At 39.7% G+C, this 13,695-nt stretch overlaps 1 protein-coding gene across 4 annotated transcripts in view; it reads right to left on the reverse strand.

The window, feature by feature from the left end:
- The window catches only part of Larp1b (La ribonucleoprotein 1B), a 91,224-nt gene that overhangs the window by 45,174 nt on the left and 32,355 nt on the right, over positions 1-13,695 (reverse strand). For all 4 annotated transcript variants that reach the window (XM_071614683.1, XM_071614682.1, XM_071614681.1 and 1 more), the window contains one exon: positions 12,074-12,430. In XM_071614683.1, coding sequence (XP_071470784.1) covers positions 12,074-12,430 — 357 coding nt within the window. The remainder of the gene's footprint in view (positions 1-12,073; positions 12,431-13,695) is intronic.

Consider the following 13,695-nt stretch of genomic DNA (forward strand, 5'->3'; position numbering starts at 1 on the left):
AACAAGACAAGGCTGTCCACTCTTACTCAATGTAGTCCTATGAACATGAGCCAGAACAATAGGCAAGAAAAGAAAATCAAAGAGACACAAATAGAAAAAGAAGTTAAACTATGTCTTTGCCACTGATATGATATATATCTAGACGATCCAAAAAACTCTACCAGAAGACTTCCAGAGCTTATAAATGAATTTAGCAAAGTAGCAGGATACAAGATCAATACCCACAAATCAATAGCCTTCCTATACTCTAGCAGTGATTCAGTTGAGGAAGAAATCAGGAAAATCGTCTTTTTCACAATAATCTCAAAAACAAACAAAACCAAAACTTGGAAATTAATCTAACCAAGGAGGTCAAAGACCTCTACAATAAAAATCACACACTGAAGAAATAAAGTGAAGACCTTAGAAGATGAAAAGGCATCCCTTGTTCTTAGAGAGACAGAATCAATATTATCCAATTGGCCATACTACCAAAAAAGCAATATAGAGATTCAATGCAATCTCCATCAAAATACCAATGACATTCTTCACAGAATTAGGAAAAAAAACACATTGTTAAATTCATTTGGAAGAATAAAAGACCCAGAATAAGCCAGGCATGGTAATACACACCTGTAACCCCAGCACCAGCAGCTTGGGAGGCTAATGCAGGAGGATCATGAGTTCGAAGCCAGCCTCAGCAAAAGCAAGGCACTAAGCAACTCAGTGAGACCCTGCCTCTTAAAAAAAAAAAAAATCAGGCTGGGAATATGGCTCAGTGGTCAAATGCCCCTGAATTCAGTTCCTGGCACCCCACCTAAAAAAAAAAAAAAAAAAGACCCATATTAACCAAAGCAATACTAAACAAGAAAAGTGAAGCAGGAGGCATCACAATAACTGATCTGAAATTTTACTACATGAAGACCAATGGAATAGAATTGAAGACACAGAGACAAACACACAACCTATAGCCCATCTGATATTTTACAAAGGTGCCAAAAGTAGATCTTGGAGAAAAGACAGCCTTTTAACAAATTGCACAGGGAAAACTGGATGGCTGTTTGTAGAAAAATGAAATTTGACTCCTCTTTCTCACCCTTGCACAAAACTCTCAATTCAAAGATTTAAGAAAGAATTAGACCTGAAACCTTAAAGCTGCTAGAAAAAAACACAGGGCCAACACTCCATCATATAGGTGCTGTACAGTCTTCCTTAATAAGACCCCGAAAGCACACACACACAAAAAATAAAACCAATAATAACAAGTAGGATGCCATCAAACTAAAAAGTTCCTGCCCAGCTATGGAGACAGAGCCTACAGAATTAGAAAATTTTGACCAGCTACTCCTCCAATAAGGAATTAATATCCGGAATTAATATCCAGAAAACACAAAGAACTCAAAAAGAAACAAATAACCTAACTATAAACAGGCAAAAAAATTAAACAGAAACTTCTCAATAGGAAAAAAAAGAGGCCAATAAATATACAAAAAAATGCTCAAAATTTCTAGCAATCAGGCAAAAGCAATATATATATATATATATATATATATATATATATACATACACACACACACACACACACACACACACACACACTAAGGTTTGATCCCACTCCAGTTAGAATGGCAATATATAAAAAATATAAACCATAATAAATGCTGGTGAGTTTGTGGGGAGAAAGGAACACTAGTACATTGTTGGTGGGACTACAGACCAGTACAACAGCTCTGGAAAGCAGTATGCAGAGACCTCAAAAACCTAGGGTTGGAATCACCATATGACCCAGTTATATCCCACTCCTTGTTATTTTCCCCAAAGATCTAAAATCGGCATACTGTAGCTACAGAGCCATCTCAATGTTTATACCAGCTCAACTCACAATAGCTGAATTATGGAATCATCACAGGTTCCTGTCAATAGATGAATGGATTAAGAAGTTGTGGTATGTATGTGTGTGTGTGTGTGTACACACACACACACACACACACTCACACATATACAATGCAGTTCTAGTCAGCCAATTAAAAAACTAAATTATGGCATTTTAAAAAGAATAAAATTATGACATTTGCTGGTAAATGGATGGATATGGAAAATATGCTAAGTGAAATTAGTCAAACTCAGAAACTCAAAGGTCAAATGTTTTCTCTCATACTCAGAAGCTGAAATAAAATAAAGAAAAGGGGGAGGGAAGGATAAGATAACAGAGCCAGGGGCTGGGGTTGCAGCTCAGTGGTAGAGGGCTTGCCTCGCATCTTGTGGGGCACCAGGTTTGATCCTCAGCACCACATAAAAATAAATAAAGGTATTGTGTCCATCTACAAATATACACATATATATATATATATATATATATATATATATATATATATATATATATATGAATGATAATAGAACCAAACACAATAGATGAGCAAGAGGGTGTCTAGTAGAGGAAGGAGAATGGAAGAGGGGAGGATGGAAGAAAAAAGGGGGGAGAAAAAATGGGGATCATGAACTGAAATTGATTTCCATGCATTTATGAGTTTGGGATGAACCCAACTACTATGTATAACCATAAATCTCTAATAAAAAATTAAAACATCAAAAGTAAAATTTAAAATTAAAAAATGGCTATTTCATTATTTGGAATTTTTTCCATCCAGTTTTGGAAATTTGCATCTTTTTCTAAAAGTCTGCTGTAATGTAAATGTTCAAATTTGACCCAAACCATCTTTCAAAATAGCTACATGAACATTAATACCATCTCTCATTTTTTCATATGAAGCATCCACTTTCCTCTTCTTTGTCCTAAGTTTTAGTCTCTTCAAAAAACTAAGCCCAGGGATGACTAAACCTCTTTTGTGTGTTTGACACAATTCATTGGATTCTGCTACTTATTTTAAGCAGTGAGTTATTTAAGAATATATCATTGTTTCCAAGTACAGAGGGAATTATCACTTTACCTTCACATTTTTATTATTAACCACTAGCATAATTCCCCTAGTTGAAATTCACATTATAAACCAATATAGGTCAAAGAACCAGAGAAATGCTTAAGAGAACATATACTCTGCTGTTCCCAGGCACAGAGATGTTTCTGGAATAACCCTGTTTTATTGCCTAATTTGCCCGTATTTAATTAGAGTAAATTAAATCACTGTGAGTGTAGATTTGTTCTATTAATCTGTTTCATATACCTGAAGCTTTTATATTAAGTACACTGATTTTTAAATTCTACCTTCCCGATGAACCTCAGCTCTTATAACATGACACATTTCAGCATTATTAATCCTCTCTGCCTCCAAGCCTTCTTTGTTAAATCTGTTCTGATATCAGTATATTTCTTTTGTTTTGTTGTGTTTGAGAGTGTTAGGATTTCAATTTTTTAAATTTAATTGGGTGAAGAAAGCATACCACTTTATCTTAACTTTTTAAAGTGTGCAGTTCAATAGTGTTAAGTATGCTCAGCTACAGATCTCTTCTACCTAGCAAAATGGAAACCCTCTACCTGTTCCACAGTGTCCCATTTTACCTTTCCCTCAGCTCCCAGTGATCACCTTTCATTTTGGTTCTACAAATTTCCCCACTTGAGAGATTTCGTAAGTGAACCCATGCAGTATTTGTCTTTTTCTGAGAATTTCCCTTACACAAAGTCCATCAAGTTCACCTGTGTAGCGTAAGGCAGGCTTTCCTTCCTGTGTAGGCTGAAGGTTGAATAATACTTTACCCTATTTACATACCACGTTTTGTTTCATCACCCATTGAAGGTCATCTGGATTACTTCCACCTCTTGATTATTGCGAATGCTGCTGCTATAAACAAGGATGTGTAAATTGCTCTTTTAGGTCCTTTCAATTATTTCGGATATATACATAGAATTGGAATGGCTCGATAACATAATATTTCTGCTTGTTAACTTTTTTTTCCTCCATAGCTTTTGTTTAATTTTCCACTTTGGGTACACCAATTTACATTCCCATCAACAGTGTATGGGATTCCAGATTCCCCACATTCTTTTTAACACTTAGTTTCAATAATAGACATTTGAATGGACAATATCATGATTTTCACTTGCACAACTGACCTGTATTTGTATACTGCGTGGTAAATTTGAGTATCTTTTCAAAAGCTTATAAACTCTTTTTCTGGGGGGGTGCGGGTGTTGGGGATCAAACCCAAATTTTTCAAGAATGTTTTAGCTATTTGAGGTATTGCTTTGGGTAGTATTGTCACACTAACAACATCGAGTCATTCATGAACATGGGATGCTCTTCCATTTATTTACTTATTTTTGAGACAAGATCTTACTATGCTGTCTAGGCTGTCCTTGAACTTCTGGGCTCCACCAAACCTCGGTCTCCCAAGTAACTAGGATTACAGGTATGCCCCACCATACCCAGCTTATGTTTTTTTTTTTTAATGACTCCTTTAGTAACATATATTTCATTTATGGTACAATTCACTGAAGTGTAAAATTCAGTCATTTTTTAATATTGTTTTGCAACCATTATCAAGCAATTTTAGAATGTTTTCATCATCCCCCAAAGAAACTCAATGTCCATTAGCATCACTTCACACTTCTCCCAACCACCCACCACAGCCCCTAGCTGTTCAACCCAATTTTAGGAAGCTTTTCCCTTTTTTTTGGGGGGGTGGTGGGGGGTGTTGGGGATCAAACCCAGAGCCAAAAGCATGCTAGGCAAGCACTGTACCACTAAGCTACATCTTCAGTAATTTTAAGATAAATGCTCTCATTGCCGAAGCTGGCCTCAAACTTGCAATCCTCCTGTCTCAGCCTACACTGTGCACACAGATCTGGCTGTTCAGGACATCTCATATAAATGGGCTCATACACTACGTGGTCCCTTATGGCTGGCCCCTCTCGCTTACTGCATGTTTTCACGATGTAGCGTCTTTCAGTATCTCATTACTTTTGATTGCCAAATATCCATTACATGGAAGTACCTACCACATTCATCAGTTGTTGAAAATCTGAGTTTTCACTATTTTTTATATGCTACAATGAACATCTGTGGACTTATTCTCCTGATGGGTACTTATACAGAGCAACTTTTCACAGGCTTATTGGCCTTACGTATATCTTCTTTGGAGAAATGTCTATTTAAGTTCTTTGTCCATTTTTAAAGTGAGTTATCTTATTGCGTTGTCCTGATATATTCCAAATACAAGTCTTTTTTTTTTTTTGTAACGGGACTGAACCCAGGGCCTTGTGCATGCAAGGCAAGCACTCTACCAACTGAGCTATATCCTCAGTCCAAATTCAAGTCCTTTACCAGATGTATATTTGCAAGTATTTTATCCTAATGTGTTTTTTAAATATCTCGTTTTTTAGAATAGTTCTGGGTTCACAGCAAAGCTGAACACAAAGCAGAGGATTCTCATCTAGCCCCTGCAGCCACACAAGCACCTCCTCCCCCAGCAGTAACCTGCGGTGCCAGAATGACGGTTACAGTGATGAACCTACTGACAGGGTACCACTCCCGCAGTCCTCAGCTCACACTGGGTTCATGCTTGGTGGTACACACTCTGGGCTTTGACAGCTGTGACACGTACACACCACTGCAGCTTCACAGAGAATACTTCCACTGCCCTAAAAATCCTCTCTGCTCTACCTATTCATCCCACTCCCCACAATCCCTGATCTTTTTACTGTCTTTATACTTTTGGGGAATGCCATACTTCTGGAAACATAGAGTAGGTATGTAGCATTTCTCAACTGTTTTTCTTAACTCCGTGATGAATGTAAGGCTCATCTGTATCTTTTCACAGCTTGATCTGCATTTGGTTGTCACTATTCTGGTTTCCGGCTGTCCTAACAGATATCTCACTGCTGTTTTGATTTATGACTCCCTAATGACATAAGACATATTCTTATTTGCCATATGTTTAGCATCTTTTGACCATTTTTAAATTAGGTCGGTTGTTTTTGCATAGTCTCTGTATAGCTGCATATTTTTGCTATTTTCTCTCAGTCTTTGGCTTGTCTTCTCAATTTCTTTACAGTGCCTTATGTACATTTTTAAGTTTGATGAAGACCAGCTTATCAATCATCTTTTTCATAGATGATGCTTTGATTTGTACAGAAAGTCACATGAAGTCCAAGGTCTTTTATAGTCTAAGGATTTTTATAGTTTTATAGTATTTTACATTTAGGTCTACGATCCCCTTGTGTTAATTGTTGCGAATGGTGTGTCTCATCTTGATTGCATGTGGAAGTCCAGTTGTTCCAGCTCCATTTTTTGAGGATACTATCTTTTCTTCACTGTATTGCCTTTATCAAAGATTAGTCAAGGGGCCGGGAAGTGTGGCTCAGTTCGGCAGAGCCAAAGCTTAGCAGGTGAAGGGCTGGCCTTGATCCCCAGCACCACAAAAACAATATGACAACAAAGAAGAATTCCATAATTCTTGCTCTAATGCTTAAATATGTAGTTTGTTTTGAATTTATTTTTATATGATGTGAGTTGGGTCCAAGTTCTTCTTTTTGTACATGGACCTCCAATTGACTTCAGCACCACTTAATGAATCAACTACTCTTTCCCCACCAAATGGAATAGACACTTTAACAATCAGTTGAGAACAGACATATACTTTATTTTAAACCCTCAATTTTATTCCATTGATCTACAGGTTCATTTTTATGCTAGTGCCACTGTCTTGGTCACTGTAGCTTTTTAGTAAGTTTTGAAATCAGAAAGTGTGAGTCCTTCACCTTTGCTTTTTTTGAAGGGATTTTCTGTGTCCCTCAATGTTCCATATGAACTTTAGATTGTCAGTTGCTGCAAAGCAACATTCTGCTCTTTTGGTCTTTTTGGCACGCCACATTTAAACAACTGGTTGTACTTAACAAACTGCTACAATCTATTCACTGAAGCCAGTTTAAATATAAAGTTTAAATATACCACCTTGTTTTTGCACTCTAGGCCCGACTGGCCCACCCTTCTTGCCTTTTCTTTTTGTTCTTTCTTCTATTTTCTCCCAGGGCTGGGCATGAACCCGGCCTTGCTCAAGCCAGAGTGCTCAGCCCTCTCTGCTGCCTTGTTCGTCCCGCGTGCTTCCTCTCTAATTTAAAGGTTATGTCCTCTATGGTTTTTTGTTTGTTTTAAAAATATATTTTAGCTGTAGATGTACACAATGTCTTTATTTTATTCACTTATTTATTTTTATGTGTGCCGGGGATCGAATGCAGGGCCTTACATGTGTGAGGCAAGTGCTCTACCCCTGAACTACAACCCCAGCCCCATGTCCGCCATGTTTATAAATGAGTGTGCTTCAAACTGAAGCATGAACTTTATTAACTTTAAAAATAACCAGTGCTCTTTTCCAGATGTAAAACTACCCATAGATACTAGATTCACTTACTGCTTTCTCTCAGTATGCTATTAAATCTGTGAGACAAAACTACTATCTTACGCATTAACAATTCATTTAGGCTTACTCACATTTACACTTGTTTTGTTCTGCTGTCCTTTCTGAATCTCTGGCAGCTGGAATAATGTGTTGCTGTTTTTTTTTTTTTTTAAGTATTGGGGATTGAACCCAGGGACCTGCACATACTAGGCAGGCTCTTTAACACTGAGCTGCATCCCCAGGCCCTTTTTATTTTTTATTTATTTAAAAAATATTCTTTAGTTGTTCATTGGGCCTTTATTCCGCTATTTATATGTGGTGCTGAGAATCAAACCCAGTGCCTCACACGTGCTAGGCAAGCGTCCTACCACCGAGCCAAACCCCAGCCCCTTTATTTTGAGACAGAGTCTTACTGAGTTGCCAAGGTAAGCCTTAAACTTGTGATCCTCTTGCCTCAGCCTCCCCAGTTGCTGGAATCACAGGCATGTGCCACTGTGTCTGGTGATTGTGCCACCTTCTGTACTTTGTTTAATGAGGGTGATTGTGCTACCTTCTGTACTTTGTTTAATGAGACGCTGCTGGTGAAAAATTTTTTATTGTGCCTTCTTGCTTAAAAGATATTTTGCAAGGAATACAATTATAGCTAGAGTTATTTGCCCTGGGCACAGTAAGGTTATAATTCCATTGTGTTTGCCTCATCTATTACTGTTGAGAAGTCAGAGGGCAGGCTGGGGATATAGCTCGGTTGATAGAGTGCTTGCCTCAGATGCATAAGGCCTTGGATTCAATCCCCAGCACCACCAAAAAGAAGAAAAAAAAGAAGTCAGGGGTCCACCGTCTGGTGACTCTTCTTTCCTTGAAAGTGATCTGTTTTTTTTTCCCCCCGGGGAGGGCTTCAGAGTACTTGTAGTACTCTCCTCAGTTCTGAACAGGCCCTATTTGTCACCTCTTAAAATACCAACTCTGCCCCATTCTCCTTCTTCCCTCCTTCTGAAGCTCTTAACTATGTGTGCATTCTAGACCTTTTCTCTCACTCACCATTTCAAGTTCATTTTTTGCTTACCTTTTCAAATATAAAAGGTTTTTATAATAAAACCTACTCGATGTTCCCTTATACAAGTGATCTGAAACTTACAAAACAACTGCCAAGACTGTGTAGATACTTCTGTACTGTCTTTTCATATATTCTCCTTGTCCTTCTTTGCTCTCTTTCTACTTCCAGAAATTCTATGGCTATTCTTGGAATTTCTTCTTCTCTACACATTCCTGTTTCCTTCAATACGGTAAACATGGTACTCCTATATTTTGTTTAGTAATTCACTATCTCACTTGTGTTAACGTCTGATTCTGCTAGCTGTTATTTTTGCTCATTTTCACATGTGGTATGTCACGTCCTTGTTTTTTAACTTTGTGAGCTGTCACTTTCTTTATAAAATAACTTAAGTAAATACCTCCTAGTCTAGGATGAAGGTGAATGTCTTCAAAACAGATCTACGTTTGCATATGGTAGGTGTCTAAGGAACTTAGAGGCTACAATCACTGTAACTTTACTGCAGTCACCCAGGCAGTGTGCATTCTGGTTGTATGATGAGTTTCTAATTCAATTATTTTCCTCCCTGTTCTGCTCAGCACAATCAAGGAAATATCCTTTAAAGTTCCCTGGGAGAACCAGTGGAAATGCACATGAACTTCTCCTTCTCTGGCAGTGTGTTCCTTTGGGCACTAATTTAATATTTATTTTTCAATTTTTGGTGGACACCACATCTTTGTTTGTACGTGGTGCTGAGGATTGAACCCGGGCCGCACGCATGCCAGGCAAGCGCACTACCACTTGAGCCACATCCCCAGCCCTGGGCACTAATTTAAATCAAGGCTCCCGTTGGAATCCCTGACCTTGGGCACTTCTGCAAAGCTACTAAGCTCAAGTCCCACAGTGGCTTTCACGGCAGAACTGGTTTGAGTATTCTACTGCTTTAATAATACCTTACCTTGCAGATCCTTGGAGATTCTAAGTAGATGCTTCTGTTAGATGGCCATTTTAGTTGTCGTAGGCAGTAAGGGACATGTCAGAAACAGCCTATACCCAGTCTTTGGTCTAGTTCAACACAGCTCTGGACACGTGACAGCTGCCCATCAGTCTGGCTTTCTTTGATTCCTGTCCAATTCAGCCCACCCAGTTTCTGACGCACCTGATTATCTTCTCCTCCGGGAGCCGGCTTGAGGCTTCCATAACACACTTCCCTGTACACCCCCATCAGGGCTCAGACCCAGGAGGGTTCTCCACATCCTCTGCCACCAGTGTACCTTCAGCTACCAACATCTATCCCCTCGATGGCTAGCTTCCTGAGAACCTCCCACCAGGATTTCTTCTGGCTACTAATTCCCCATGCAATCCATTCACTGGTCCAGCAACCCAGAGGTCTGCTAAAAACAAAAACTGGATCACAAACCACTGCCCCGTGAAAAACCCTGCCTTGAACTTGAGATAAATTCCACACTGTTTAGCACAGCCCATCCTACCTAGTGTGATATAACTCCTACCAATAGAGCCACAATCACCTTTTGTATCAACTATAGACAACTGACTTCTCGGTTTCTAAAGTCGCCCGATCCTCCCCAGTGGGGACCAGGACACTTACTGCACCCTCTTCCTGGAAAACTGTTCCCCACCGACCATAGTCAATCCTTCTCACACCTCAGGTGCACCCTCATGTGACTCTCAAGATTCCCTGACTACCAGGAATCTACTGGTTTTTCCTTTAGAAAATGCATCATGATTTGTGAGCTTATTTTACTGTCCACTCCCCAAGTTCTAGGTGTGTAGAGAGACTATTTGTTTCCTTTCACTCAGTCCCCCAGCACCACACTGCCTGTGGAACACGGTAGGTCTTCAGTCGATGTGGACGTTAAATGGCCGAGTTCCTCCCTTCTAAAGAGACTCACTGGGAAAGTGAAAGTCTGATCAGAAGTTACATGTTCAGCACAGAATCAGAACCAAGGAGAGTGAGTTAAATGATTGAAATGCAGGTAAGAATCAGGTCAAGATGAGATACATCTGCGAACATACCCATGAGGCTTAAAGCTATATAGTTAAGATTACTTTCCCCTGGTCATTTAATGGACAAGGTCAGCAACTGCCTCAGTATCACCTAATGCTTAACTTTACCATCTACTCCTCAGTTAAAAGACATAGATAACTGCCTATGAGTGCCATGTTTCTCAACTTGGCTTGCAAGATTGCTAATGGAATTCTGAAAATATTTTCCCATAGAACCACTAGTATGCAGTAGGTTCCTTTGATTAGTGCATAATGTTTCACCCATAATTCATCTGTCACTTTAACAAATAAGAATTGAACAGTATTTGTGCCAGAAACTGTTTTAGCCCTAGAGATATTAATTAGTAAACAAAATAAACTAAAAAGCCTAGCCTCGTGGATCTTATTGTCATGTGCTCAAACAGAAAAGCAGAAACAAACCAGGATGGTACACAGGAACTCAAGTTAGGATGAAAAGCCAGGCAATGCAGGGAAGGGAGGAATAGAGGGAGCCCATTTTTAACCTATTATTTAGCAGAATTTATTACATCTCTGCTCCAAAAGGGATTTGAGATAGACCTTACCCCTAGAACCTAAGTCTCATGAATCAAATAGTGATATGTACACAGGCAAGACCTTCAACCCTGAACTTCACGAAGCACAGGCAGAGACTGTTGAGGCTCTAAGTCACTTGACATATTCAGCTTGAGAGAGGCTGTTCAAAAGGGCTGTGGCTGGAGAAGAGGCGGGAAACGGGGGGCCCCCTGACCTGAAGCCCAGGGACAGCAGGCCAGTCCACGCCACCACGGCTCGCTCTCCTTGGACAACCACAACTGTTACCATAATCAATCACTTTCCTAGTAGGACATGCTGCTCAACTTTCCCTCCTTCTTCTATCCCCACAACAAATACTTAGCCATGGGGCTTTTTTGATAGCTTTAAGGGCAAAAGGTGATCCTATTTTTATTCCTACCTGTACCACTGGAAGAAACAGCTGTGCCTAGTGAACTGCTCTGGCTCACTCTTATAATTTACCTTAACACCTACATGGAGGCCGGGACTGGGGTGAAGGGCAAGACAAAAACTGGAACAAGGCTTCAAGTTGTGTCCCTAGCAGCATGGGACGGACAGGACAAAGAGGCCGCTGTCCAGCTCAGTCCTCCACAGCTGGTCCACACCGTCTCCACTAGCTCAGTGCGCGTACCTTAGGGTAGGCAGAGGAAGTCGAGCCTGAACACAGCCCTCCCGTGACTGCTAGCTCTCATGGCGGGCGGGCGGGCAGGGAGGGAGGAACAAGCAAGCTCAACCTTCCTTACTGGGGCTCAGTGGTCTAGCGCTTGCCTAGCATAGGTGAGGCCCTGGACTTGATCCCAGACAAGGGGGAAAAAGACCTGGCATAATAACTTCAGTTTTTAATTCCTTCAAATGAGAAGGAGCCTTCTTATTATTTTCACCTGAAAAAAGCAAGGGTTTTAAGTCAGTGAGTGCTGATACTTTTCGTAAGTACAGTATTCATTACACTGTCATTTTAAAGTATTCGTCAGATTATGACTATCAAATATATATCCAGGAATTTTTCAAATACAATATAATTTATTTACATTCAAAATTTCATAAAATAAACCTCAATTTTAAGAAAACATAGGCAGCAACACACAATCAAGACAAACTACCAACAGAAGGACACTGGCCGGAAGTCATTACCTGTGCGACGGCGGGTGTGTTTCCACCTTGCTCCGTCCACAGGTCCTGCTCATAATGGTACAAGCCATCATTGATCACTTTGGCAAGCTCCGAGGTGATGCTCGCCCGAGCCGAGGCGCTGCCTGTTCGATCTCCTCCAGGGTGTTTTCTCATGTGAGGTGGCGTCTGAGTTACGATCAAAATCTTATTCAAATCTTGGTCGTCAATTTCATAATCTGAATCGTTATCAGACCAATCAGTAATTGTGTTTTTTCGTTCTTCTATTTGTTCCATTTCCTCATCAAATAAGAAATCCAGTTCTTCTGCTTCTGGAAGATACAGTCGATCTGATGCCTCCTCAGGTACAGGTGTTGATTCCTGAAGGAAGAAATTGGTATTTAATATAAAAATTGCCCCATCAACTTTGAAAATAAACACCATCTGGTAGTGGTATAAGAAAAATCAATGCTGGGGGGAACGGCTGTTTGGTTAGCATTGTAGTTGGCCCACAACAAACATTTAATATGCACAAGCTATCTCTACAGCCATACAACCAGGAGCTGTCTTCAGGTCTCTTACTTACACACACACACACACACACACACACCCATATAAAATAGAGATGCATTAAGAAATTCAGCATCTTTAATTACATATATGTACATATCACCTGCGTTATATATGTATGACTTTTCTCATTCAAACTGGGCATGAGGTATGAAAGGCAGTTGGAGAATTAACAAGAGAATGAGGGAGTCTATAAACTCAAACCTTAAGAATTAATTAAAAATACTGAATTTCCAATTTCAAAAGATTTCACTGGGGCTGGGTTGTGGCTCAGTGGCAGAGTTCTCGACTGGTACATGTGAGGCACTGGGTTCAATCCTCAGTACCACATAAAATGAATAAATAAAATAAATGTACTGTGTCCATCTACAACTAAACAAACATTTTGAAAAAGATTTAACTGGAAGATAATCTTCCTACATTACATTTCTATATAAAAGACTCTCTTAAACCTCAACACAAACATAAAATCAGATTTCACTTTATGACAGCCAATTAAATTAAAAGAAATCAGAATGAAGTTAAGTTTTTCAATGACCCATAAGCGGAAGCCCAAGGCATACCTTTGTGTAGAAAGCACTGTGACCCACGAATTGACCTTACCGTGCTTCATGTTTGTGAGGAGGAACTGGTAAGCCACAAGACCTCGCTCCATCCACAGAACCTGTAGCACTACCCGCCCACCCGCCAGTGTAGGTCAGAGCATTCAATTTCACACTTACTGCTTAACTGACCAGAATCTACAAGCTGAGTTGAACATGCAGGAAAAATAGGCTTATTCCTTAAATGACCCCAAATTGTAGACAAGATAGCATGATGGCTAATGTGCATGCTTTAGAGTTGGACGGCTTGGGTTTAAATCCCTCTTAAGTTATCATCGGCTCTGTCATTACCAGGGTCATTTAATCCTCAGGTACTCTGCATGCATCTGAGAAGAACCACAGGCATGCCGAGTGTGTGCACATGCATGTGTGTGTTCTTAGGATTTACTACATGTAAAACGTAACCACATTATAGAACTATGTCAGATTCATAGGAAATAGTTGATATTTTACTTCTACAAAAATGCCAAGTTT

Source organism: Marmota flaviventris, chromosome 7 (genome assembly GCF_047511675.1).
Source record: "Marmota flaviventris isolate mMarFla1 chromosome 7, mMarFla1.hap1, whole genome shotgun sequence".
In the NCBI taxonomy this organism is placed as follows: domain Eukaryota; kingdom Metazoa; phylum Chordata; class Mammalia; order Rodentia; family Sciuridae; genus Marmota; species Marmota flaviventris.